The sequence below is a fragment of the Anolis sagrei genome, chromosome 4, assembly GCF_037176765.1.
Source record: "Anolis sagrei isolate rAnoSag1 chromosome 4, rAnoSag1.mat, whole genome shotgun sequence".
Lineage (NCBI taxonomy): Eukaryota > Metazoa > Chordata > Lepidosauria > Squamata > Dactyloidae > Anolis > Anolis sagrei.
The window spans coordinates 87705599-87733556 of NC_090024.1; the positions used below are offsets into that span (position 1 = coordinate 87705599).

At 36.6% G+C, this 27958-nt stretch overlaps 1 protein-coding gene across 1 annotated transcript in view; it reads right to left on the bottom strand.

Moving 5' to 3' along the window:
* Positions 1 to 27958, bottom strand: part of EXOC2 (exocyst complex component 2) — an 85401-nt gene that overhangs the window by 36509 nt on the left and 20934 nt on the right. The window contains exons 8-19 of the mRNA XM_060774742.2: positions 24557 to 24702; positions 24380 to 24461; positions 23498 to 23600; positions 19892 to 20010; positions 10995 to 11120; positions 9783 to 9907; positions 6948 to 7016; positions 5508 to 5665; positions 3378 to 3499; positions 2725 to 2786; positions 1473 to 1553; positions 6 to 65 (exon numbers count right to left, since the gene is read on the bottom strand). Of these exons, the coding sequence (XP_060630725.1) occupies positions 6 to 65; positions 1473 to 1553; positions 2725 to 2786; positions 3378 to 3499; positions 5508 to 5665; positions 6948 to 7016; positions 9783 to 9907; positions 10995 to 11120; positions 19892 to 20010; positions 23498 to 23600; positions 24380 to 24461; positions 24557 to 24702 (1253 nt within the window). The remainder of the gene's footprint in view (positions 1 to 5; positions 66 to 1472; positions 1554 to 2724; positions 2787 to 3377; positions 3500 to 5507; positions 5666 to 6947; positions 7017 to 9782; positions 9908 to 10994; positions 11121 to 19891; positions 20011 to 23497; positions 23601 to 24379; positions 24462 to 24556; positions 24703 to 27958) is intronic.

The following is a 27958-nucleotide window of genomic DNA, read 5'->3' on the forward strand; positions in this document are numbered from 1 at the left end:
ATTACCTGCATAATGTTGATGCTCAGCTGGTATACATCTTCCTGTATTTTTGGTTGTTGAAATACCTAAAGAAACAATATACACAATGTAAATGAAAGATCTTTCATCCCACATTTGGTCTTGCATTTCATGGCCAACCTGAAGAATGTTTTGTGAATCTACCAAAGAGTAAAAGGAACTAGTCTTGGAAGCTGCAATTACTTTTTTCATGATTAATTTCTGTAACTGTTCTATTACAATTCTGACCAATTCCCTGCAAAATGTCCTCAGAAGCACTTTAAGTTGGGTTGCTCTCCCTACATTTCCTTTAAAACCCTCCTGCTTAGATACAACCTACCTCTGATCACGCCCAGTGTTTATTTTAACATTTTAAACTATTACATCTGGCCCGGCCATAGGTTTTTAATTTTTTTTAATTTTTGTGTGTTATTGCCTATATGTGAGTTATATTAATTAAATTGTTTTATTTGCTTATTGCTTTGTTATTTTACTGATGTGTTGTTTGTGCTTGGCCTCATGTAAGCCGCCCCGAGTCCCCTTGGGGAGATGGAGGCAGGGTATAAATAAAGTTTATTACTACTACTACTACTACTACTACTACTACTACAGAGATCCAAAGACATTGTATTCTTGTGAATGTGCCATTGTGAGTTCAGAACACTAGTTCTTACTAGGGTTGCCAGTCTGGGAAAAAAACTGTCCTGAAAGCTTTCCTTACAGCTACATGTGAATGACACAACCTACATGTGTGTGTGCATGTGCACATGTGTGTATGGGAGAGGGCAGAGGAGGAGGGAGAGAGAAAGGGAGTCTAGATTGTGTTAGGTTGTTATTTGCTGATGTAATATCAACATACAAAGGTACTGCTTGGCAACAAAGGATGAGAGAAATGTAACAGCTCAGGATCAGATATGTGCAAAAATGTTTTCAGTATCCCTGTATTGCTAAATTTCAGTTTTCTACCACTTGGATCCAATCCTCCAGTACTGTAACTCTTTAGGAAGCCTCTGGGAATGCTCCATTATCAATAGGAGTAAAAATTTGTGGAATTGTCACAACTCAATAGGTAACATGAAGGTAAACACACAAGCTGGGTCGACATGCTTTATTTATAGGTTTGGTAGCACTTCTGGGAGCCTTATTAGATTAACTAGAAACGTAAAACACATATCCGGTTTTGAAGAAAAAATAACGAAGGGGAAAGTTTAGTTTTTGCATCTGCACTAAATCCAGCTGTTTTGGTAGACAAGTGTGTCTCCCTGTCCCCCATGGGCTCCTGTGGGAAGGAGGGCTGGCTGCAAGAACCACTCCCAAACAGAATATTTGCAGTTCAATGCAATCACTCCTATGCATCCTAAGAACAGATTCATTATTCCAAATATACAAGAAGCTGTGATGGTTTTGGAATCTACCTTGCTATCCAGATCCTTGGATTTTTTTTGACAGTGAAGATGGTATTAACCTGTACTTACACTCGTCTCTCCAGGTTTACATTCCAGGACTCCTTTAAGTGACTGCAGAGAATGTACGACACATTGCTCAAACTGGGATGGCTGAAAGAAAGAAAACTTTGTTTTAAAAAATAAAAAGTTGGAAAAATGTGTATAAAAACAGTTATTTATTTGTTTTATTGATATTTCCCTTCTGCCCTATAGGCTACACATATCTAATCTGGGGTAGCATGAGGCAGGAGCTTGACTTGTATTTACAACAGTCAGGGTATACTTCAAATTCTAGTCCAGAATTTGGAGTATCCCATAACTTTGGGTCATGTAAACTGTTGGGCCAGTACTGAGACAGAATCAGCCACAATGGTTTACATTGCCATCCTATTTCTTTTGGCCTCGGGCAGACCAGGGGCACAGGATGGCACTTACCATCCTTTCCTGTTCTCTGTGTTGCAGGGGCCTCTGCAAGTGATATGAGTCTTGCTGGTAAGAAGTTTCCTATAGTGACAAGGCGAGTGGGGAAGGAAGGGTCAATTCCTCCTCTCTCTTCTCCCACATCGCCCCAATGGATATCACTACGGCAATGCAATGCACCCAGAGTCCACTAAGGAATGGAAAACAGGAGAGGTTGGTAAAGGTGGCCTTCTGGCAGCACAGAATTGGGTTTGCCTTCATTGGGCAGTCGGGACCCCCTCCTGCTTCCATAGCACCCATTGGGTGTGTGTTAAAACCATCCCAGGATTGACTTGGCATACATTATGCTGAGTCAAGCCTAAGACAACAAGTCAGTGTAGATCCACCCACAATAACAGATCTAATGACACAAAGCATGCTTCATGGCTAAGTGGGAAACTGGACTCAGCTCCCCCTAATTGTTGATTGACACTACTTATTAAACAACTGTCTTTCATTTGAGCTCAAGGGCACATCCCTGTTTTTGATAATATTCTTATCTGTCCTACCTCATCCTTTTTTGTCAAAACAAATAACCTGAGCACATTTTAGAATTAAATTGGGATGAAGAAGACATTTTCCAAGAGAAATTACAATTTCCTATGCAGATCATACTGCATTTTCAGGACACTGTTGATAAGGCTGAGATAAAGTTATAATCTTTACATTACTATAGCTGAAATTTAGTTTTTTTAAAAAAAATTAAGGCTGAATTTTTGCAATTAAAGCCCACAAGTAGCCAAAGGACTGAATGAGAATTTGAACTCAGGATTTGTTAGTCCAGGACTAATAAACTATACTAATAACATAGCTGTGTCCTCACCAAGCAAGTTAAGCCTTCATTATCTACAATCCAGTCTTCCTTTTCAGCTAATCTCTTCACATCTGCAAAAGGAGGAAAAGTTTCCAAATTGTTATCTTTTCATCAAAAAGAAAGAACAGTTACTTTTCTCTTCATATATAATTACTTGCCAACTTAATTTGCTATCAAACCCTTTAAAAAACTTTGCAAACACTTTTTAAAATATTAAGCACATTGACAGAAAAGTGGATCAACAAGGCTTATGTATTAAACATACTGAAAATACTGTTTGTGAAACAATTCTTTCAATATATAACACTAAAATAGCATATGCTATGTACCTTTAGGAGTGAAAATGATTTTTCGGAGGAGAAACCAAGTTATCCACATTTGAATGAAACTAAATTTTCATTTTTCAGTACTAGCCATCAACGTAGCTAAAATTATAAAAACACTTTCCCCAACCTGATGCTCCCTGCGGCTAATGGGAATTTTGGTTGAATACATCTGGAGAGCATCATGGTAGGAAAAAGTACTTTCAAACCAAGAGTAGAAAACTTAGATATAGGAAGGTAAATCAGAGATGAGTACAACAATGTTCAGGGGAAAAACATTTAGGAACCTGCTGGGACTGATACATGATTGAGGATGAATATAAAATAGTATTTTATTACCTTCAGCTGTATGTTGCAAAGTAATCATTATACAACGAACTCTGAGATCAAAAATGAGATCTTGAATGATCTGAAGCATGTCATTTGGTATTTCAAGCGCAGTAAGAGATTCATAGCTAAGCCTAAAAAGGACAAAAAAGTGAAATTTTACACCTAGCATATAAAGTTGAAACTAATCTAGTTCTAAAAAATACCATCAGTCTTGTTTCTCTAGCACATTAAAATAACTCAGTGCAAGCAACACCTAGTTTTTTGACATTGTAATGAAGTGTGGAACATATTGTACAATGGGAATAAAGGTATTGGATTTCACTGTCATTTAAGGATGAAGAAACAATTTTGAAAGCAGTAGAAGTTCTGCCTCAGCAGAATGCATATAACATATAGTTTAACATGGAGTTCAGATGCTTAGGAGTCAGGATTATTAAAGCAAGAATAATTATGTGGAGTAACTTTTTAAAAAATCTCTTTCTTTATGACACCCTTTTCTGTGTCAGGCACTGATATTTTCACTCCAGTAGGGTTTTTTGTTTTTGTTGTGTCAGGAGCGACTTGAGATACTGCAAGTCACTTCTGGTGTGAGAGAATTGGCCATCTGCAAGGACGTTGCCCAGGGGACACCCGGATGTTTTGATGTTTTATCATCCTTGTCGGAGGCTTCTCTCGTGTCCCCGCATGAGGAGCTGGAGCTGATAGAGGGAGCTCATCCGCGCTTTCCCCAGATTCGAACCTGCGACCTGTGGGTCTTCAGTCCTGCCGGCACAGGGGTTTAACCCACTGCGCCACTGGGGGCTCCAGAGTAGGGTTATGAGAGTGGTAGTATTTCCATTCTCAAATTAAAATTAAAAGTAAATTAAAAATTAAAAGTAAAAGTGTACATGTGTTATGAAAAGCTTATAAAAATGACTAGATCCACTTTTCCCCTGCTTGATTATGGGAGCTGTTTGACTTACTTACTCTTGTACCAGACACTCCTGGAATCTTTTAGGAGCAGCAAATACTCATCTTGCAGTAAGGAAACATGGGGATGCAGGCCAAAAAGACAATCTTAATAGGTTATATGTGACCTGTGAGATGCACTTTGAACCCCCTCTGACTTATCTCCCATCCACAGTGTAGAATTATAGCACTTTGACACCACTTTAATTAGCATGAGTAGGATAGGGACTGTGCAGTTAGGAGAGGGGGGGAACTGTTCCATTCTCCTGTTCACTGTCTGTAATCAAGTGTGCTAGAATTCTAGTGGAAATGGTGCCTGATGTGGAAACAAAGAGCAACAGTTGTTTCTGGGATTCTTTGCTTAATACTCTTCCTTCTTTCCAACTAGATAATAGTTTGAAAAAGGGAGAGACCTCCAAAGTAAGATGATTTACTCTGTTTCAACTGTGTTAGCTACTCCTGCCTTCCTGGAAAGTGAAACAGAGTCCCTGGCTAGATACCCATTGCTGTCTGCCTTTGTCTGAAGTTCCCAAAATAAGGCAAGTTGGCAGCAGCAACCAACAGTGTAAGAGCAGTCCTCAAATTATGAACAAGATAGGTTCTGTAGCATATTCCAGCCATATATATATCGTTTAGCTTTGGAAAGCACTAGGAAGGGTTAACACCGCCGGTGTTTTTTTTTATTTTGCTGTTTCTGCCCCTGTTCAGAAGATTTTACCTCACTTTCTGGACCTGTGATAATTAGATTTTGAAAAATTTGTCTTGTTGTGGAAACAAGGATTAGTGAGAAAGCTTCAGTTGAGACACTTTTCTTCATGACAACTCTTTCAGGAGTGAATTTCCCATTCGAGTGGTAGATTTATCTCACTTCCTGGTGCCTCACCCCCATTCTTAACTATGAGTTGTTCTAAGTCTGAGGTTTGTAATGTGGGGACTGCATGTATTAGGTAGCAGTGAAGTACCCTTCCCTTATCACACATAAGCAGTGAAGTCCCCTTCTCTTATCACACATGGGGCAAGACAGAGACAAAACGGAACATCCTTGACTGAAACAGAACAATGCTTTAATTACATGAATCCAGGGATGTTTGGAATTGCTTGGCATATAATGCCAACACCAGTTTAGACAGTAAAGCTTAATAAAGCATGACCCCGTCTCCCCCAACACAAAACATACATTACTGTAGTTACCTGACTGTCTCGATAACGTGAGGCAACCACTGACTAGAAAGTTCAGACTTCATCTCCCACCCACCATAATCTCTGAGCTCATTTTCTCCAAGGCTGAATGGAAGTAAAGCACCACGAATCAGTTTGACCAGGGAATTCATTACGTGCTGAATCATAGTCTAAACAGCAGAAGGAAAGAAGTAACATCAAGAAATGTCATATAGCAAAATAGAGACATACTCTGCAACACAGGCTAACTTAAGAGATGTAAAAAGTGAGATACTTGTCATAACTGTACAGAAAAATATCTTTCTTGTAATCAGAATATAACAGTGAGTCTGTGATACCAGTAAGCAATTGTTTGGTTCAGTGTACATCATCATGTCTTAAAAGCATCATATTTGTGGGACAATTTCTTTCCTCACAATACTGAAAACATCCAAGAACTACCTCCCAAGCTTATCTTCTTCAGATTTGAAGAACAGTTCCTTTACAATATTTATAAATGCCTTATTATGAATCAGATAACAGTCTACTTCAACTAACCTTTACTTACTCCAACTAGGAAGAGATTGACAAAGTCTTACACAAAACTATTTTCTAGCTATACTAACCTTCATTGGGTGCTATAGGTAAAACCTTTTATCATTTATCAAGAAAACCTTATAACATTAAAGCAGTCATCATAAATCAACATATGACTGAAAGGCACATACACGCACATTAACTTTTGAATTGAAGTATTCACTGCAGCATACGGATAAATTAATTAGCCCATCTGGGACAGGGATGCTAGCACTCTGTGTGCTCATCAACTGTTGGGTACATTTTCAATCCAATTATCCCCTAATGATCAAAGTGAGTGTGTGAACTCACCTTGCAGAGGATAAAACAAAGAGGTGAAAGAAACACAATCAATGCTTACAATGGAGAATAGGTGGAGTAAATGTAGAATAGGATCAATATGTTGAGTATGATTTTGAAAAGCAATCTAAAAAAGTCTGAACAAGATATTTAGGTAAGGGGCCATTTAAAACTCTGGGTGAAAGGGGGAAGACAAAAAAATGTAAATTATTTCTGGAGTTGGAGCCTCTTAATTTCATCCCCTCAGATCACTCTCACGGGTCAGATGATGTGATCTGAGGGGACCACATCACACTTTTTTGAAATGAACCCAATAGCTGATGAGCACACATTAAAATAAAAAAGAAGAAGTGTGGAATGGTTGCTGATCTCGCCCTGCACATGTTTAACTTTTTACTCAATCTAGAAAAATAAACAGGTAATTTAAAGACTATTATAAATACTCACTAAATAACCGAGTTACTGTATTTGGAACACTACATGCCTGTCTAGTCAATTTCATTATAATGCATATAAAAATCTCTGAGACAAGACTTCAGTTATTGAACCAATGCTGACCATCAACAAATCCAGATGGAGTGCCTACGTCTTACTTACCTTGAAATCATTTTGCCTTTGTCTAGCATTTTTCTTTGATCTTTCCATTTGGCCTGATTTTTCAGCAGTCTTGCAAAATACAAAAATAAGTGAGAGTTAGTGAGATTCAGTTGTTAGCCGCTGACAGCAACAAACTGGCATCCTTATGAATTCCATTTAGCAAAAGTACTTGCTCATTAGCAAAAGTACTTGATTTGTTTAAGAATACTTCAGAAAGTGGAAAGATACTTTCAATCTTAGACTAATGCTTCTGGGTGTTTTTGAGAACAAGAAAACAGAAAATACCATCACAGTTAAATATTTTGATCTCATTTATCTTCTGTGAAACTTTTAGTATCCCTAAGTATTCTTAGAAAATATTTCTAAATAAATCACATTTGTTTTTGTAGCTAAAGCTGGTGTTGACAATAAGTAAAGGCTGAGTATCCCTTATCTAAAATACTTGGGACTAGAAGCACTTTGGATTGCAATTTCTTTTCAGATTTTGGAATATCTATATTTGCATATAAGTGCATAATGAGCTATCTTAGAGATGGAATCTAAGTCTAAACATGATCTCATACACATAGCCTAAGGGTAATTTGATACAGTATTTTTAATACCTTTGTGCATGGAAAAATATCTGTGTGCATTGAACTAGCAAAGGTGTACCAGCCTCATTCACCTATGTGGATAATTTTGGACTTTGAGTATTTTGGATTTCAGCATTCTGGACAATTCTCTCTATTCTTTTAATTGAAAGGAAAAGAAAGGTCTGGTGTTCAGGATATTATTTATATGGGCAATACTGAAATAAGTGCAAAACATCTCATATTTCTCCTATCATACACAACACATTCAAAATAAACTTGGAAAATTATTTTTACTATACAATTCTTTCTACTTTCTAAAGAGCTAATCAGATTCTGCTTAAACATTTCACTAAACACCGAAAGCTGATTTAAATCATTCTGTTCACACACTTTGTATGTTTTAAATATTCTGTTAAATGTGCTGTGTTTAATTCCTGACTATGATGTGTAACCATGGTGAATTCATTTGGGCTGGTTTATCGATGTTTCTACCTCTGTAACCACCACAGATTCTAGAACACTGAAAGGTATATTTGAAAGTAAAGATTTTTCTTCCCTTCCTTTACTGGTTTTGCTGACTAGGTTAACCCCTTCCTGTACAGACGTCTGTGGTAAATCCAACGGTTAGATTTTGCAGATTTGCTTCATGCAGAACTAACTTTCAGTTTAGCTAAATACTGTTGAAGTCTGTTGAAAAACTAGGGAAATCTTTAACCAGTTTAAAGGTGACCTCTACTAATACAGAAAATAAATCACATAGCTTTTTCATTACTCGTCTCGTCTATCCTTGCTAACCACTTCCATAACTGAATTATGTTGCAGCTGCATTTGGGGGTTTCAAGAAAGTCCCAACAACCCTTTTGCTTAATAAAAATGGAGACTAGCTATAAAAATTTTGTCCAAGTAAAAAACAAATCAATATCCCATCTATTCTACCTCCCTGGCTGTGATTAAAATAGTTTTATGTTCTAGATGTTGACATTAATGTGTACCTTCAAAGTTCAGACCTCGAAAACTGAAGAGAAAGTGTGAATATGCAAAAGGCTGTTTACAGGTTTTGGAAAGACATTGGCAAGATATTCTTTGCTATACACTAAGGACAGGAATTTCCTCTTCAGTTTCCTAATTTTTCAGACAGAAATGCACAATTAACAGCGGCTGTAGCTGAAGTTTTCTGCTGATTCACCACAACTTGCTCTCCTAACAGGGTGGCAACGATTGCTTAGAAATAGCTGCTACTGCTAAAGTGGGTGAGCGAACGGTGACAGTGTAATGAAGGAAAAGGAGCAGGAATAGCTACTGACAGCAGTAGCATAGTACTTTATTCTCAATTTAAGAACCAAAACAGAATGTCTGTGTGGATTTAAAGATGGGCTTAAAGCTAACCTTAAAAATGTTCCCAGAGAACTGGGAAGCTCTGGCACTCGAACGTTGTAACCGGAGGTCAGCTGTTACCAACATTGCAATGGGCTTTGAACAAGCATGGTGAAAGGAAGAAATGTGCCAAGAGGAAGGTGTCTCAAGCAAGCTCTTGTTGGGACTGCCTTACACCTGGAAATCTATGTGCTCAATGTGAAATATCATGTGGATCAAGAATAGTTATCCCCTGTCATTTATGGACCCACTGCCAAGACTCTACCTCTAGAAGACAATCATGCCCAGCCATGAGTGATCACCCACATAGTACTGTGCGTGTATGAGGGACATAGAGTGACTCGGTACCCTTATGGCCAACCAGAGAGAAACAGAAGGAGACAATTGCAACTCAAAGGTGAATGGTGGAACGTGTCAAAATGCTGGGTCAACCCATTCCCAACACTGATGCTGCCTGTGCAGCAGAACCAGTGATTAGTTACAGCCATATTATTATGCACTATTGTATATTATGCTTTTCTTTCAGCATCTGTTTTATTCTCACAACAACCTCAAGAAGCAATTTAGATTGCCCAAAGGAGAACATAATGAGAATGCGGCTCGAAAGCGTGGTTTCCCCAGTTCAAGTCAAGCATTCTTAACTGACTCTACACTGAGTGTCATGTGTGCAAGATGTTTCAAGACGCACCAATAACTGTACACTGGCTTTTCTTTAGGACTTCACAGAGATCATCATTAATTTGGCGAGCAAAAAGGGAGTGGAAAAAGAATAAGCATTTTTGAGGTGTCAATTTAAAGGAAGTCCAAATAAGAGAAAAAATTATTTTATGTTCCTCATAGAATAATAAATAGAATGGATAAAAGCACTGAAAAATACAAAAAGGCATACTTCACTAAAGAGGCTCCCATTCACATAAGATATCCAGAGTTTCCAGAAGTTGGGGAGCTGGCTCACAACAAGCTTTGTCAGTTTTTCAACAAATGCAACTTGTTGAGGTGCCTTAAATCTCCATGCTGAAAAAGGATAACAAAGTCATGAGTTAACTTCAAAATAATTCAAAGGGAGTAATTTCTTATTGTTGACCAGAGGCAATTCAAAAGCTTGCTAAAAATACTACTGTTAGGAATTTTGGGATTTGACACCACTGTTTTAAGTTCTGTTTATGTCAAAGTAAAGAGATGATCTTGGTGGAGAAGGTAAGGAATGATTATGAAGATAATAACAGTGGTACTACTCGACATTTAAATCGTTTTTTTTATTTAAACCATATCAGACAGACTATTTTATGGTAATTCTGACAAAAGAAAGCTAAGAAAAAGACTGCATCTACACTGTAGAATTAATGCAGTTTGACACCACTTTAACTGCTCAATGGCTCAATGCTATGGAATCCTGGTAGTTGTAGTTTTGCAACGTCTTTAGCTTTCTCTGCCAAAGACTGCATCAAATGACAAGTGCTAGGATCACATAGCATTGAGACATTGGTAATTAAAGTGGTGTCAAACTGCATTAAGTCTATAGTATAGATCAGGTATCCTCAAACTAAGGCCCAGGGGCTGAATACGGCCCTCCAAATTCATTTACTCAGCCCTCGCTCAGGATCAATCTATGTCTGAAATGACTTGAAAGCACACGACAACTACAACAATCCTATATCATCAGCCAAAAGCACGCCCACACTTCCCATTGAAATACTAATAAGTTTTTATTTGTTAAAATTGTTCTTCATGTTAATTATTGTATTGTTTTTAAGTGGTTTTTTTTTTTTGCACTACAAATAAGATATGTGCAGTGTGCATAGGAATTCATTCATTTTTTTTCCAAATTATAATCTGGCCCTCCAACAGTTTCAAGGACTGTGACCTGGCCCTTTGTTTAAAAAGTATGAGGACCCCTGGTATAGATGCACCCTGAAATAGAATGAAATTGACAATCCCCTGAAGTAATCTCTATTGAATTCACAGTAGAACTGAACTCAAAAACAGGTTCTTCCTGATTTATATTTCAACCTCTTATCATTCAATTACACATGTAAAAAACACAGGGTTCGCCAGATTTTCTCAAAAAGGAAAACAAAAATAGAAAAACCCCAGCACTAACTTTCATCACGACTGGATTGATTGCTACTGCCTCTTTTCAATGAAGCACTCCGACTGAGATGACCGAGTGACGATGGACGTATTTCGCTGTCTAGATCCACCATGGGGCTGTGCAACAACAGACTCCCTGGATGGGGAGAATAAGACATCTGTTATCATTAAGAATATGTGGATTCTCTGCCACAGGACCTGGATGAAATTTACAATAACAAATTGATGCAATTATAAGTGCTCACCCAAAAGCACCACGGTAGATTATAGTGAGCTTGTATACACTTCTTATATTTGACTGAGGGGAAGTAAAACCATCACTTGCAGATGTTGAGAAAAACCATTTTCTTACTGAAGCAAATACCCCATGCTAAGATTTGCTTCCGTATGCATAACCTACATTCAAAAAGCACTGGTGACACCAGTAGAGCCACAACTCACATTGCAAGTCAAAGTGTTAAGATTACAAGGAAAAGTCATTTCCCAGATAATATAAAATATGTAGCATTTGAGCAAATATTTCCACAATAAAAGCATTACTGGGAGAATCTGGACTGTAGATCATGACTAGGAAACACATTTTATTTCTAGTTAATATTGTTTGGTTGCATGCTGCCTTAAATCAAGAAATAGCTTTCTAAGATCAACAGAGATACTCGTAGGAACACCTCAGCAAACTGGAGTCCAAAAGTGGCAGGCTAAAACCTGGAAACTCAAACCATGGCTGATACCGAATGAAAGACTCCATCCTGCAGAGCCAACCTTAAGATGCAGAACCAACCTTAAGAAATGGGGCTACAAAGTGGAGTCAACGACATGTGAGTGTGGAGAAGAGCAAAACACAAACCACCTATTACAATGCTAGGCAATCCCCTGCCACGTGCACAATGGAGGACTTTCTTATAGCAACATCACAGAAACTCCAAGTGGCTAGCTACTGGTCAAAGGAAATTCAGTATAATGCCAAGTTTTTAACTTTGTTTGTGTTTTAAATACATTGCAACTGTACCCTCATTTAGTTTCTGACACAGTAAATAAATAAGTCAATCATTATTTTGAAGAAAAGGGGGGAAAAGTAACAGTAGCAGATACAATTACTATTCGACAATACAAAATTTTATTGATCTTTTTATCCAATTTCGATCAACATACACTTGACAAGAACTTGTGTCTAGTTCCCTATTCTTCCATAATACTTGTAACGTCACTTGGCCCAAACTATTTCAATCTGTCCCTTTACTTTTACTCTACTGCTTCTGCCAACATGTCCTCACCCAGCTACAACCACTACAACTTTGAGTACCAATTGAAAAGTATGTGAATACATTAGTCTAACGGTTCTTTAATGAGTGCTTAATAATGCACACTGGCTTTCAAGAAAAACCAATCTGCCAGTCCTGCTATAGATTTTCTCCCTTTCACAGAGTGATTTAGGCAATGGGTCTGAACACATCTCAGCGAAAAGGAATGATTACTGAACCTGGGCAAGTGGTTAACAGCAACAATGCAAAATAATATGCAAAAAGCCCCTAGGCAACCATGCTGCAATGGAAAAAGAGGTAACTATATTTTGCTAAATCACTTTAAAAATACATCTATTCCCTCAGATGTATTTATTGGGAGCACAGTCGTTCAAACAATATTTGCTGAATGACTTTACACTAATTAAATTAGTGTTAACCTAACCTCTCTTAAACAGGAAAACCAAATCAATCAAGCAAAAAAGGAAAGCACAATAATTATGATTTTTCCTCAACCCCAAATTCACATGGGTATTCTAGAAACCTTGTTTGAATTCTAAATGCTTTGAATTATTCATTTTTACATATATACATGGTTTTGGCTCAGTATCTTAAAGCTAAGCCAAATAATCTGTAAATTTCCTGAAATCGCTGGAAGAAAACAGTAAGACAAAACAAATTCATTTCATTGGCATGGGTACTTCCAATCTAAAAGTACTTCATCATACATTAAAATTACACAGGCTTCCTTTCTCAACATATTCCCACTAAAAACAAATGTTGAAAGCACTGCAGTAGCTGCTTTTATAGAAAACTGTTCAACTTACATTGCATATTTCAAGAGGCAACAATTGCGTATAGAGGAGAAAGTACTTTACCATTTTCAAACATATTTCTTATTTATGCACTGCACAAATCTCTATTATATAGGCATTGCATCAATACAAAATTTTCCTTTTAGTTACATCTTTAAAAAAAACAGCACAGTGCAGTTCCCTGGCATAAGGATTTTGGAAAATATATGCTAGCTGAAGAAGTAATCCTTCAGTAATACCAGTTTAAAATCCTCATCTGATGCTAGTACGATGCAATGAGAGAATGATATGTACTAAATGGGTATTGTAACATACAATTTCCACCCCCACCAATGGTTTGTTTATCCAGCAATAATAGAAAACAGGGCAAAGAATACTCTCTTGTTCCACTAGAAACCACATCATCAGTTTGCAGTAGTACCAGGAAAAGAAAGTTTAACATGAAACTAATTTCTTAATTGGTTGTCTAGCATTACAAGAAAGTATAACACAGGAATAGGGAACTACAACAGCACATATACCCTTAGGACTAATGAACATCTGGAGTAGATTAGCCCAGCTGACTTTTTTCCAAGTTGTCCAGGAGATAGCGCTTCAAGACTACACATTGCAGCCTGGAAAAGCTCAGTCACAAATCAGTATAAAAACTCTTCTCTCTGAATTGAAAGTGTAAGTGTGGCCCTCGAAACCTGCGCAATACTATTTTTGGTACCATATGCAATTGCAAGGTCTGTTATCCCAGACCCCAAACCGGTTGCCAAACAAAACCTTTTGTATTGAAACTAAACATTTAAAAGATTCCAGGAGTACACAGGTAGAAAGCCTAGAGATTTGTAATGAAATAGAAAATGATCTTAAACAATGTCTTGGTATACTTTTAATAACTATTTTTTTAAACATTTTGGTATATTACTTAAAATAGTATAGGGATTATAATTTATGATGCATGTATTATGCTTTATATTAGGCATGGGCAAACTTCAGCCCTTCAAGTAATTTGGACTTCAACTCCCATAATTTCTAATGGCTGGTAAGCTGTAAGGAATTGTGGGAGTTGAAGTCCAAAAGACCTGGAGAGTCGAAGTTTGTCTGTGCCTGTTCTATATGATAACCCACTGTAAAAAATCACATTTGCACAATCTACATTAAACATATTTGAATGCATTATGTAACATGCCTCAGCACCATTCAGATTCATCTGAAATCAATAACATGCCAATTTCAAGAGGTTTCCAACTGCCTTCAGAAGTTTTCTCATTGTATCAGTTAAGTTTGATGATTTACAAATGTATAACAAATACCTAATCCTTTCAGACTATTACAAATTTAAAGCAGCATCGCTTGCGCATTTGGTTGAAGTTTTTTTTTTCTAGAATATTTTATGTTGTATGAATAATTGAAAATGACTGATGAATCTATCTGTCTTTACATGAAAAAACCAACCCCAAACTTCCCATTAACTTACATCTTGCATTTAGAATAAACACAACACCTTCTTATTTAATGTTTTTCCTTTTTATATATCTTGCTTTTAGTATACATTTTTTCTTATGCATACCAAAGAAAATTTGTCAGATAAAAGAAAACAGCACGGCAACTATGTGATTTGCATGTGAAGTTTATGGAAAAGGTCCAGATGTATTACAATGTAATAAACCTGCAGTCTTTCTTCTTGCTTTATACGCCATACAGTGGGCTTGCACAAAGGCAACAACAGTTGAGAAGAAACACTGATCTATAGTTGCTGGATTCTCTGAAGGGCAGCAGACTTCCTTACCACCCTTAAACACCTTTGAACATTTTTTCCTGTGCACAGCAGGCCCTTGTCCTGTGCTGCAGCCCGACCACCCACTGTTGCTTGTTGACCAAACAGGCAGTGCCTAAAGCCTGCACCAACACAAGGAGGATAGAATTCCTTTCAAACACGCCACACAGAAGACTTTCAATTTGCTGGAGCAAAAAATTAAGGAAGTTCCTTTAAGATTAACCTGAAACAACAATACATTTCAGAAATGCTGCTTGTTTGCTCTATTTTAAGAAACTATGATGAGCTACTCACAAAATATGTATTTTTAAAAAAATATTTGTAAAAAAACAAGCTCCTACATTTACAAAGCATTTTGCTGTCATAATTACGGATGATTTTCAGTTGGTAAAAGAAACATTTTGGCAGAACACATAAGACATTTTCTGGAGCAACCCAGAAGGCACTTTTTAATATTAAATATACGCTGGAGCCAGGGTGAATATCACCAGAGAAATCAACAAAACTAATTTATGCCTAATTTATTTAATGGGATTCATTGCAACAGGATTAAATCTGGATCCAAGTAGCTTTTAACATATTTGTAATACTGGGAAAGATTTCTAAATCAGTTTAGTAGATTTTATTCGCTGATGTAAAATCTGTCGTTAGTACTTAAGATTCTTTCTGAGTTAATTGGGTCAGTGCCTTATGCAAATAGTATAATCCTGAATATGCCCTTCTTGGGAGCTATGCCTACTCATATATCTCAGCGGGGAATTTTGGAAATAAAGAACAGGTACAAATGAACATTATTCTTTGTGGAATAAATGATCTTTCAGTCTTGAGACAAATATTTAAACCAAAAATTGTTGTTGATTGTTCATTCAGTCACTTCAAACTCTTCGTGACCTTGTGGACCAGCCCACGCCAGAGCTCCCTGTTGGCCATGACCATCCCCAGCTATTTCAAGGTCATGCCAGTCACTTCAAGGATACCATTTATCCATCTTGCCCTTGGTTGGCCCTTCTTCCTTTCTCCATTCTTCCCAGCATCATTATCTTCTCCAAGCTTTCCTGTCTTCTCATTATGTGGCCAAAGGACTTCATCTTTGCCTTTATAATATCCTTCCCTTCAGTGAGCTATCGGGCTTTATTTCCTGGAGTACAGATTGGTTTGATCTTCTTGTGGTCCAAGGCACTCTCAGAATTTTCTTCCAACACCATAGCTTAAAAGCGTCTTTCTTCCTTCGTTCAGTCCTCCTTATGGTCCAGCTCTTGCATCCATTGCTTTAACTATGTAGATCTATGCCAGTGTGATCTTTCTACTCTTGATTATTTTATCGAGATTGGTCGATAACCAAACCAAAAATAGTTAACTATTAAAAATAATGGTAAGAAATTTTCTAACAATTTTAAAAGAAACAACCTTATCTTAAAAAGTAAAATTTAGATAAACAAAAACTTAGGATCTCAACCGAGTGCCCAACAATTCAGAAAGACGTACTTGTACCAGTGTTGAAGACAAATGGCACTGCTCTAGTATGATATTCCGACTAAGGCTGGATCTACACTGTCATATAATGCACTTCAAACTGAATTATATGGTCAGCATACACCCATATAATGCAGTTCTGACTGCACTGAACTGCATTATATGGGTCTACAACAGTGACCATATAAAGCATTTCAAACTGTGGCCATATAATACAAACAGTGACCATACAATACAGTTCAGTGTAGCCGTCCCCTGGGCAACGTCCTTGCAGACGGCCAATTCTCTCACACCAGAAGCAACTTGCTCCTGACACGACAAAAAAAAAAAAGTAGATCTAGCCTAAGACACTCTAGAGGAGAAAGAACCGTTGGCTATCTTTTAATCTTGTTATTGATATTCTTTTTGAGTAAGCAACCATCTCCTCTCCTCCTAGTGCATGTCTGTCTATATTGTACCTGCAAGTGTTATAGTAAATGTGTTTCAGAATTTTGATTGTGTTAACAGGCTGCCTCATTTGTAAAGTACACTTTGTCAATGTACATGCATAAACAACCTTTTTTTGTTTATGGCTCTTATGAGACCTGGTGGACAGGATCCAGCTATTCAGCTGTGACTGTACCTGCTGCTCTATCCATGCAACATAGAGCAAATGAGCTGTTACACTGAATTGAATTCAAATAGCTGCAGAGTGAGCCTTATAGTTATGGACGCAATAAGAATACATAGTTGTTGTGGAACTAATATGTCAGACTTAGTACAGGATGAAATCTGTCATTAACACCTCTAGTGCAAAGTCCACAGAAATTACGAGACGCAAGTATTCAATATGTAACTATGAGTTCTGATGTTGATGAAGTCTCTACAATATAAAGATTTAAAGGAATGTGATGGCCTAAGACACAACTTTTTTTGGATAAAATTAACTGGGAAGCACTTTATGTTACAATAATAATAAAATCTTTTAGACAACATTTTTATATTTTGCCCATAGCAAAATGGTAGTTAAGTTAGTTGCCTTATGACAACAGAGAGTCTTCTTGTCAGCTTCTCAAGTCTTCTATCTTCTGCAGTTTTGTGAAAGAAACTGATGTGTTTTTTTAAAAAAAAAACACACACACAACAGTTCAAGAATTAAAGCAATATGTGAAAGGACGAAGCTTGTCTCAATCGACAAAATGTCAGGGCTTAGAAATTCATAATAAAAAATAAAGAACCAGAAGGAGGAGAAGTTGTAAATAGGAACATGTCAGGAAAAGAGAGATTAGTATTTTGGATATATGGGATTAGATTCCCCTTTTTCCACTCAAGTCTTTTCTCCTGAAAAAATGAGTAGAGCAGAATCTTAGAGTAGATAATCTAATATTCATTTTACTGTGATGATATTTTTTTAATTTTAAATTTAATAGCAGGAGCTCACCCCGCTCCCCGGATTTGAACTGCCAATGGCCAGCAAGTTCAACAGCAGCGGTTTAACTCGCTGCACCACCAGGGGGCCCAAGCAAACTAAGTTATACATAATATACTTTATGTCTCTCAAGCAACAATAGATTTTAAATCTGTAAAGGGCTTTAAAAATATCGTATATGTTTTATTATTTAGTTATATATTTTCTCTACAAAAAGAATTCCTCCAAATTCCTGAGCCATTTATATCTATAGGTCTAGCTAAATAAATGTGTTTTCAAGGTCATCAAAGTTGAACAATGAATCAAGGGAAGTAGATTAGCTATCTCAAATGCTGATGAAACTTCTAATCTTATGAAACAAATGTCAAGTGCTGTAATGATTAATATTTTGAGTTTTGATATTGCATTAAGATTTTGCTTGACAGTCACTGTTAAAAGAATATTTCTATTAGAAACAGGGGATGTGAGTTAGACACAAAATAGCTCCCAGCTGCAAGAGGCCTTCTTCCAGATGTACTGTACTGAAAAGCAACAGAGGAGAACCAGCTGCTCGGATAACAAATTGCAAAGGCTTTTTTGACACAAGCCACGTTGGCCTATCTGATCAAACAAAGATAGATTGCTCACTGCCAATGAATAGAAGCATGCTAGAAAAGAAGAAAGCGTTAAGGATCTGTCTTATTTCCTAGCACTCAGACAAAGCTACTGGTAAGCTTAGTGGTACTAAGAAGAAATATATAACTTTGGCTATAAGATTAAAAATGAACCTGATACTTTGTTTAAGTAAGATGCTGTAACCCAAATGCCAGTAATTATGTGCTTTTCTCTGCCCAAAACAGTCCGTAGGAACTTGTATGATCTCAAAACATGCTGATGATTAATTTTGTACTTCTCTATAGACATCCTGAAACAACTTTGTTTCTGTATGCATGTTTGTTGTGCTGCACAATTTGGGGGTGACACAAACTGTTTGAAGTGCTATATTTCTCGCACTGTGAGGAGAAAAAGAAAACAGCAATCAAACCCAAGCAGCCATGTGATGCCACTATGACTTCTTCCTACAGGAAATGCTAGCACACTGATCAGTATTGCAAACCTTCTGGTCTATGTCCAATCAAACTGAGATTGTAGTGCATTCCCCCCAAAATAAGCCCCATGCTTGCATGCCCCTACTTTTTCTTTCCCTGCTTGTCTTCAGTGCTGATATTGCAGCCAATTTAAACCACAGTTTTGTTATTATTCGAACAGGGAAAGTATGGTTGAAACCTTGCTTACCAACTAAGAAACAATGGAAGGACCAGGCTGCCTGCCCCAATTATGATATCTTTTTAAGAACTGAGTATTCTGTCAATACGCTTAAGTCAAAATAGCTATCTTTTTCATTAAACAGCTCCATAGTAAAGGTGCTGCAGCTTTCGTGACTTGAATAACATATTTGACTCCCTTTCTTCCAGCAGCAGTCCATATAAGCAGTGGAGTCTGAAAATGCTTACGGGGACAGTGAATGCTGTAATCACCAGCTGTGAATGATCATCCTATTCACTAGATAAAATAAGATGGCATGATAACTAGTGGCTGGACTGCATTCCAACTAGGAAAGAGGCCATTCAACAACTGTCATCACAGCAGTCTGTATTAGGCAAAGAAAGAAGACAATCTGCCTCCTATTTCTAATGGGTCCATGCCATCATGAGAAGAAATTCTGGCAAAACCCCAAAATATAAGGAGTATTTCTGAGATGCACTTGATTGTAAGAATTCAGAGAAACAATTGTAACTGCCATTTGAAAATAAGAAAAAAAGAGTAAATCATAATCAAGGAAGAAACAGTGGGGAAGCAAGAGATGCAAGTAATATAGACAAATTTGAAGGAAAATGACTTTAAAGTCTAGATGGAAGTCAACAATATTTTTTTCTTTTATCTTCTTTCAATTTTGGTCTTTTTTCCCTACAGGTTTTTCTATTTCCTCTTGCATTCAGTTTCTCTACATTCCTACTTTCTTATCTAAGATGAGTATGTTCTCCCACTTTCGATGTAAAAACTTCTCCTTTCCTAAGTTTTTTAAATTTCTTTAATAAAAATATTGATTAAAAAAAGAAAATAAGATAATCAATTAGCTTACATTTAAATCACCCCAAAGAGGAAGGAAAGCTGTCCTGCCTTCTATTCAAGCAGAAATATTTCTCTAAAGAGAGATAGACTTACCTTTCTGTTCTTTCACATAGTTCTCCTTACAGTTATGCATGAGCTGCAGGAGCCACTTATGCTGGGCACCAATGCATTGCCAGGCTGGGTCCCCTTCGGCATGAAGATCAGATAGATATCTGAAAAAGGATAATATTAAACAAGTGAGGACTGAGTTGCAATATCATGCCTCATAAGCCATATTGCTCTTGTATTTGTGTGATCTCTCCCCTGCCCTGTTCTCTTATTCCAGGGGCTCTCAATCTGTGGGTCTCCAGATGTTTTGGCCTTCAACTCCCAGAAATCCTAACAGCTGGTAAACTGGCTGGGATTTCTGGGAGTTGTAGGCCACACCACCTGGGGACTCACAGGTTGAGAACTGCCTTATTCCGACTGTAGAAAAAGAAGGAAACGATAATCCACTTGTCTGAGTCTTGAATAACAATACAGGTACTTTGTCCATGCAGAATGGAAACGCCACCATAGTCAGGAATCTGGAGAAAGAAGGCTGGTTAAAAATATAAGCATTCTGAATTATTTTCAAAAGTGTCCTACTGATATAAGCTATCCAAAATATTTCACTAATTGGAGGATAGGAGAAAATGCACTGATCTGCAAAAACAGTATCTTTGTGGGCAGTTACTGACAAAAACATTCTGAATTGTAAAACTGAGAGAATTATCTTGTGGTGGAGATATCAATGGCTTATGGAGGTTAAACAATTTGCTAGATTATGGTGTTGTCGACTAATTGTTCACCACACTTTTAATATTGGCTTGCATTAGCACCACTTCACTCCTTTGCGGAGACCCTATATTTAAAACTGGTAAGCTAAATCCTTTTCTTTTCCTGAAAGTGCAATAAAAGCAATACAGGTCCTGAGTACCCTCTCAAAGCCATTTTGGGATGATGGGAAGTGGAACTGAACCTGGGCGTTGTCCAGTTTGGTTTACACAGCCAGAAAAGGAGTAGCATTAAATCCTGCTTTCCTTTAACACAATGGTTCTCAACCTGTGGGTCCCCAGATATTTTGGCCTTAAACTCCCAGAAATCATAACAGTTGGTAAACTAGCTGGGATTTCTGGGAGTTGTAGGCCGAAACACCTGGGGACCCACAGGTTGAGAACCACTGCTCTAATAGAACTTAGACTATTGGTTCCAGACACTACCTGATTGACATCTCCAAAGCTGCACTGTTATATGCCTCAAAACAGACTGTGGAACCTAAATTAATTACAACCACAATTACAGAGAATGATTAAAAAAGGAGGAAGGAGGTACACTCATATCCTAGTAAAGCAAAGCATATCATAGTAAATCATAGTAAAGCATATCAAAGCAAGCTCAATAGTTTTAAGAGTCATTAACTCCCCTTTCAGTGCAGAGACTGAGTGTTTTGAATGATATAAATAAAAGGACATAGTTAAGTAAGTGCACATTGATTTTAGCACTGGCAAGTATTCAATACATTTATTCTTTTATTAAGAAACCGAATAAGCAACACAAGGGATATATCCAATCCCTCAAAAGAGAGAGATGAGGTGCTGTGGTTTTCAAATAAAATTCACTTTTCATTAGTATTCAAAGCCTTAGGATGTGGCTTCTCTCACTGTCTGCTCTGCCTTGTTGCCATTTTCCATTTCTTCCCGCACAGCTGCACTGCCTCTCCACCCCCCCCCCAAAAAAAAAACTCAGGACGGGGGGTGGGGGGTGGAGAAAAGCCACTGAAACATTCTTTAAGCTCTTGGAGCGGCTCCCGTTGTCAAAGCTAGCTGAGCTGTTGGAAAGTGCTTGGCAACAAGACATATACTCATTATCCAACCTCGCAGGTTGAGGTTAGGGAGAGGGAGATATATGCAGGACCTTCAATCGAAAGCTTACTTGAGCCAAATCTTTTGCTGTGATGGAAAAGCAGACATCATGTTCACAACAGTAACACAAACATTCACAGTTTAGGAGAGCCAAATAATGTGATTTAACCCTTTTCACATTTGTGCACACTCGTGTGCAGAACTTAGGACCATTTCTCTATTAAGAACAAATGCCAAATAATTTAGAAATGAATTAAATGACTTGTCCCATGCAGATTATTTTAGGGGACACTTCTTACCATGCTCCATTTGGAGAATTGTTCATTGTATCCTGCTTCCTTTTCTCTTGACTGATCTGCCTTTTTATCCCATGAGTTATGAAGGAGCTTTTTGTGTATACAACATTTCAAATATACAATATATCAAGAAGTTGGTATGATCTTTCCTCTATTCTTCTATATACTTGCTACTGTTAACTTCAGTATTTCTTTCTGTCAATTTACCAAGCATAGACAATGAGCTAGCTTATCTGTAATTTTTTTAAATGTGGAGTTTCAAAACACAAGAAGACATATCTCAATGAAAATGGATTCTTGGCAGTTGCAAAGATAAGTAACATGCTTAACCCTTTCCAGGACTTCTAAACAGCAAACTGGACCAAGACAAAAATAGGGGAGACATCAATTGGACAGTTTGTTTCATTAAATCACTACATTGTTGCAGAAGCGTGTAGTGACACAAGCACAAAAGAGAATTCTGATGAAAATAAAACTCATATTTTACACAAAATTACTTATGACATGGAGCCCCTTGTGGAGCAGCGGGTTAAACTGCTGAGCTGCTGAACTTGCTGACCGAAAGGTCGGCAGTTCGAATCCATGAAATGGGGTGAGCTCTCACTGTTAACCGCAGCTTCTGCCAACCTAGCAGTTGTGAGTAGATCAATAGGTACCGCTTCTGTGGGAAGGTAATGGCGCTCCATGCTGTCATGCTGGCCACATGACCTTGGAGGTGTCTAAGGACAATGCCAGCTCTTTGGCTTAGAAATGAAGATGAGTACCACCTCCTAGAGTAGGGCACGACTAGACTTAATGTCAAGGGGAAACTTGTACCTTTTTAGTTATGATACATAGGCTATATTTGAAATCTACAATGTGTTTTCAGAGATGATGTTACATCAAATCCAGTTTCAGGAATCAAGGAGGCATCAGAAATGCCAGCTTCAAAGTCTTACCTAAACAATTCTTCAACCATGATATGGTTCCCTGTCACCTGAAAATTGCTCCAGATGCTTGGGGGATGCCCAGAAATATGTATGAAGTTGTATCAGAGACTCAGGGGCAAACAACATTTATGAAGGAACCCCCAGTGTTGCAATGGGGTTAAACCCTTGTGCTGGATGGACTGCTGACCGAAAAGTTGGTGGTTCGAATCCAGGGAGCGGGATGAGCTTCCATCTGTCAGCTCCAACTTCTCATGCAGGGACATGACTGAAGCCTTCCACAGGATGGTAAAACATCCAGGTGTCTCCTGGGCAACGTCCTTGCAGACGGCCAATTCTCTCACACCAGAAGCAACTTGCAGTCTCTCAAGTTGCTCCTGACACGAAAAAAAATTATGAAAATTGCTACCTATACTACATTTGCAGGGGGTGTCTATCTATGAACAGAATAAACCCTTATATTTCAAGACAGGAAACTCTGGGTACAAAGTTTAGAGAGACTGCAATTATTTATTAGGAAAGTGTATTCCCCGTATAATTAAAAGGAAATATTCCTGTTAGAACAAAAGACATAGATAAAAAGAAAGCAGTCACCTTATATAGCGCTTCTGGTCATGTAAAGTTGAAGGAGTCTCAAGCAGTTTATCTAAAAGCAATTTCCTTAATGCTTCAACCCGAGTTTCAACTTCAGCATAATCTAGTTAATTAAGAAAAGACAATTTACAAAATGTAATGGTTTTCAATTAAGCACTGCTAAAGTTTAGGCTATTTCAACCTTATTTTGCACTATAACAAACTATAATGCTGCTTCTACTTCCAGTATTTCTTTCTTGTCACTCAGTTACATTTCTTAATTCTCCAGCCTTCCTGTCTACTTTTCAGTGGATGGAAAACCTTTCCTTATTCAGTCAAGCTTTTCCATTTGTGTCACCACTAGCATAAAGTAGTAGTGCCCCAAGGATAAAATGACAATATACAGACACAGAAATATCTGTTCTGCAATACATAAAAATATTGACAATCTACAACAAAAGAAACTTTCAGAAAAATCATACCAAGATTTCAATGCTTTCCACCCAGAAGCAGGTTAAACACACACACCATTTATATTTTAATTTTAGCCTCAAAAGATTTGTACTAAGTATTTTTACAAACCTGTAACTGCAACTTTGCAATTTTTCTTTAAAACAAATATGCCTGAAAAGGACACCCTGCAAGTCAACCTGTTTTATGTCACACAACTGAAAAAAGGGGGTGATTCCAATTCCTACTATATACAGTAGAAAACAGTATATATTTATGCAGAAGACAGATACACCACAGAGGTATCTTGTTGGATATGTTGTTTAGATACCCTAGATATTACAAAATGCTCTACATAAACAGAAGATGAAGCTGATACCGGACTCAACAGTTTGTTCTAAGAGGTGTATTTTCCTAATTAAAATTACAATGGTAACAAAATACAAAACTTACATTTTTTGAAGACTTGAACCTCAGTTTTCCCAAACAATGACTTTGCTTTTTCATAATCGTTAATAACAACATCATAATCTCCCTTTACAAAACAAACAAAAACACAAGAAATTCTTTTTAGGAAATATGTTGCGAAATGGATGTAAGACAGAAGCATTGTTTGAAAACATTAATTACCTTCTGAATGTTTCTTTCGATATTCAATGGAAGATTGAAAAGAAATTTGAAGCGCTGAAGGACATTGAGTGCATTTCTTGTTGAATCTGCCTTGTCTTTGCGGCCCAAAACTTCCTGAAACAAGGTATCTGCAGTATTACTTGCTCCTTGGTTTTTTAAAAAAAGTGAATAAACAAGTAAATAAGTTTCACATGATGCAGAAGGAAGTAACTCTACTGCATTAAATTTAATCAAGATATTTGTCATGCTAACTAAAGTGATTAAGGTTACCGTAATGAACACAAATGTTTATATTAAATTCAAGAAACAAACTTACTGAAACAATATTTTCTAAGTGCTAATCGCCTGATGTTTTAATGTGGCGAGAACCACAACACAATTAAAGCAACCAAATGTTTTAATTTCATTGTGGTGACTTAAGTTTGCTTTGGCTACAAAGATGAATTTTACAGTTTCAATTATGCTCTGCCGGAAACCTAATCAGTATTTAACATATTCCTTTCATTGTGACAGAAAATGAAAGGATAAACATGAATTTTAATACCACTGATATCACATCCTGAATTAGAATTTCTTCTCTAAGTTGGAGAATTTTTTAAAAAAAGAGTTCTGTGATGACTTAACCTTTTAAAAATTAAAACAACAAAATACAGTAAATAACCATTTCTGCTTCTATTTTGGTTTCAATTTAGTTCCTGTAATTTTGGATTAACATTCAGTAGATTCAGAATTATTTACTGGATTACATACATAACCATCTACATAGGAACTATTCTAAGTGACTTAAGAAGCATTGGATGAAACCATTTAGTTTTATTCAAACTAGCAATTCTAGCATTTAATCTCCTTGTTGTAATGGAATATATTAGAGCATCTTCAGATTGTCCCAAACATCCTTTTTTTTTACTCAAAATAAAAATATTATATACAAGACTTGTTAAGTATTTGACTTTAGCTCCCTTCAAACGTGTGACTTATCATTAATTTGCCAGAAAAAGTGAATGTTTTAGCCCTTTTGATGCCTGCCTGTAAAAGTTTCTATATTATCTGGTCTAGTGACTATAATTTAAGCAAGGATGAAAAAATTACATCAGTCTCTCTGGGTGGCTTGCATGCCATTTTCTCTCGTCAACACTGTGGGTGGCCTGCTCATGTTAAAAGTAGCCTTTGTAAAATAATTGTTATATCTAAATAATGTTTAAACACTGCTGGAGTTTCAAGCCCCTGATGCAAGAAACTTTGTTTGGTCAGGAGAGCTGGTCCCTACGACATTTTGCAGGCGGGGGTAACGCTCCTCACAATTAACTGGTGTGTTAAACATGGTACAGCTAAAGCTTCCATTTTTCCTGAAATAATGCAAAATCTGGATAGAATTACATTGTATGATTTTTAGAAGTTTAAGAAACATGGATTATTTGAAGAAAGCTATATCCTAATAATGAAATATTGTGACACTGAGCTATAGTTATAATTGTATTTTGCCCAATGAATTCTTTTTAAACGCAGCCATTTAAGTAGCATTACTTTTCTACAGCTATGAATCCCTCAAAGTTCAGAGAAATATATTTATTGCCAATTTAATAATAATAATAATAATAATAATAATAATAATAATTTATTTGTATTCCACCCTATCTCCCCAAGGGGAATCAGGGTGGATTCCAGCATACACAGACATAAAGGCAAACATTCAATGTCTAGAAACAACGGAACACAGATACATAGATAAAGGTAAATTTTAACATATTTAGTGATGTGAATTTATTTGGAATTTTTAAATTTGAAAACATGAACCAGCTGAATCAAGTAGCTTCTAGATCATTAAGATAAGTGAAAGAAGACAATAATAGTAGCATTTTAGGAGTGTTTCCATTATGGTATATTTCTTTTTATTTAAGCTGTATTTTGATTAAATGCTCTGAGTTCCATTTTGAGGCACAAAGGCAGGATGTAAATTTAAATGTAAAGAAATCAATTAATAAAAAAGAAATATAGCACAACTATATCAAAATACGCAGAATCAGCTGTCCAGTTGTTATGAACAGAAGAAATGTCTTTTCTTCTCAGAACTGCATTTTAAAAGAACAACTTCTAAAACAATTAATGGCATGTCACTTCCAATTACAAACAATGATGCCCATTCTGATTAAGTGAACAGAAACTTAGTGAAAAATAAACATTTTACAATAATTTTATACATATCATCATTGTTAATATTAACAGTTAGCCGAATGTAATTTTAAAACATGTTTTGCCTTAATATTTTTGAAGATCAGTCATGTCGGAAACACGATCCAGTTAACTGTTAGAATTACTACATTCTTTATAATGTTACAATTGTAAATATGTATTTTCAATTACTTTTGACTTTAAAAATTATTCTTTTTTTTAAAAATGCATAAACTACTTTCCAGGTCATCTTTACATTGAAACAGAATTGAGAGGATGCAGCTTTTGTCTTAACTTTTGGCAAACAGTTTCTTCCTTCTAAATCTGTCCTTAGGGCAAAAGATTACTCCATAAATCAGATAAGTTAGTTATCAATATGATAAAGAAATTTGGCCATATTAATGTTCAAGCCTTATTACTGTCAACATCAGTAGTATGACCAACTGAAAAGCTATGCTGTTCACTACCACTTCAATATCTGCCCACCCTCACTCCCACCTCTTTGAACGTCCTAACACAGAAAAAAAAAGAGTTTGTGTCAATTTTTCTGCTCATAATTTTATACAATGGGACTGCTATCTGGATGAATTTCTATAGAAAAATCCCTTATGCGGAGGCAGGTTTGTACATGTGAAAGCAATTATTGCAGAACCCCAAGAATGTAACTTTTAAAAATAACTTATTTATATACATTGATGGACATTTTCCCTACAAATCCTTTCTGACATCATTATGCACAATAATAATGGCTAAACTGTCCTTCAAAAAAAATCAACCAAATTCTTCCTGCATAAATTGATCTTTTCCTCCCTAGACCAGTGAGATTAGTGAGAACAAACACTGAGATTAGTAAAAGGAGGAGCGAGCAAACAATATACCCAGTCAATTGTTTAGAAACCAGTCCTCAACATTTAATAATTACAAATTAATTAATGATGTAATTATTTTAGGGTCATATTTATTGTTATAACAAAGGAAATGAGGTTTCCCAACTTCAGCAACTAAAATATTTAGTTTCTTCATATTATAGGTTTTTTAAAAAACTTTCTTGGTATTAATTAGTTTTAGCTTTCTCTTCCATCTTTAAAAAATACAAGAACATCTAATATAAATCCGTATGAGATGGAAGATTAAAGTTCAATAGACTGATTACAATTGAGGAGAAAGATTGCCGCAACATTGGATACCATTATCATATGACTCCCTGGACAACACTATTCTCATATGACTTAG